Genomic DNA, 1,062 nt, shown 5'->3' on the forward strand with positions numbered 1-1,062 from the left:
ATGGCTCTGATTCCTCCATTCTGGTTGGTTCTGATCTCTCTATCCCAGAGGAATGGCTCTCATGGCTCTCATCCCTCCATCCCAGGTTATCAAGCTCCAGACAAAATTGACAGCAAGTTTTTTGACCCCAAATATGCCTTCAAGGATGTGGAGGTTGTCACCAAGTCTGTCAGTGAGCTGGTCAGCAAAAAGAAGCCCAAGGTATGAGCAAGGCCAGACACAGATGGGACTGGGCTTAAAAAGGCTGTGAGAATTAAAATTGTCCAGGAGAGTGCAAGATTTTGGGATGGGAAGTGTTGGAAAAGCCAGTTTGGGGGAGGTTTGGAGGCCTAAAGTCACTGAAGTGGGGATTGTGAGGCTGGGGCTGGGTTCAGTTAAACCCAGTGGGTTGAGAATGGGGTTTGTGTCTCTCTGAGCTGGTTTTAGGACAGTAAATCTGTGTTGGGTGCTCTCAGCTGAGCGTGGAGCTGGAACAAACCTGCCATTGTCAGCTCTTGTGTCCGGGCTGGGGCTGGTGACTTGTTCTAGCTCAGGCTGAGGCTGGAAACGATTTCTAAAGTCCTCGAGAACAACCTGCAGGCACATTTAGGTGGCCACTGCACAAGACACGAGTTAGATGACCCCATCCACTATTCAGGGCTGGTGGTGTCTGTCTGTCTGTCCCCTGCCCTGGCTGCCGCAGCCCCTTTTCCCCCCAGGCCGAAGGCTATGCCGAGGGTGACACCACCCTGTACCACCGCTTCACCCTCATGGACTTCCTCAAGGCTGCCAACCCCGTGGACTTCCTCTCCAAGGCCAACGAGGTGAGTGCCTGCAAGGACTCCCTGTCCCTGTCCTGTGGAGGGGAGGCTGGGATTTCAAGTTCAATCCCTTTTCCTGTGCCAGATCACCCTGGGGGATGGGGAGCTGGAGAATCACAGCTCCACCACGGAGGAGCTGCGCCAGTGCTGCAGGGACATCCGAGTGCTGGGCCGCAAGGAGCTCAGGTGCTGGGGGACACTGGGACAGCCACACCCCCAGCTGGGCCTGCGGGACAGCCACACCCCCCAGCTGGCCCTGCTG

General features: G+C 55.9%; 1 protein-coding gene across 1 annotated transcript in view; it reads left to right on the forward strand.

Annotated features, from left to right (window-relative positions):
- Positions 1-1,062, forward strand: part of FTSJ3 (FtsJ RNA 2'-O-methyltransferase 3) — an 8,999-nt gene that overhangs the window by 3,607 nt on the left and 4,330 nt on the right. The window contains exons 7-9 of the mRNA XM_005429124.2: positions 86-201; positions 699-803; positions 886-1,009. Coding sequence (XP_005429181.1) covers positions 86-201; positions 699-803; positions 886-1,009 — 345 coding nt within the window. The remainder of the gene's footprint in view (positions 1-85; positions 202-698; positions 804-885; positions 1,010-1,062) is intronic.

This window comes from Geospiza fortis, unplaced genomic scaffold (genome assembly GCF_000277835.1).
Source record: "Geospiza fortis unplaced genomic scaffold, GeoFor_1.0 scaffold218, whole genome shotgun sequence".
Lineage (NCBI taxonomy): Eukaryota > Metazoa > Chordata > Aves > Passeriformes > Thraupidae > Geospiza > Geospiza fortis.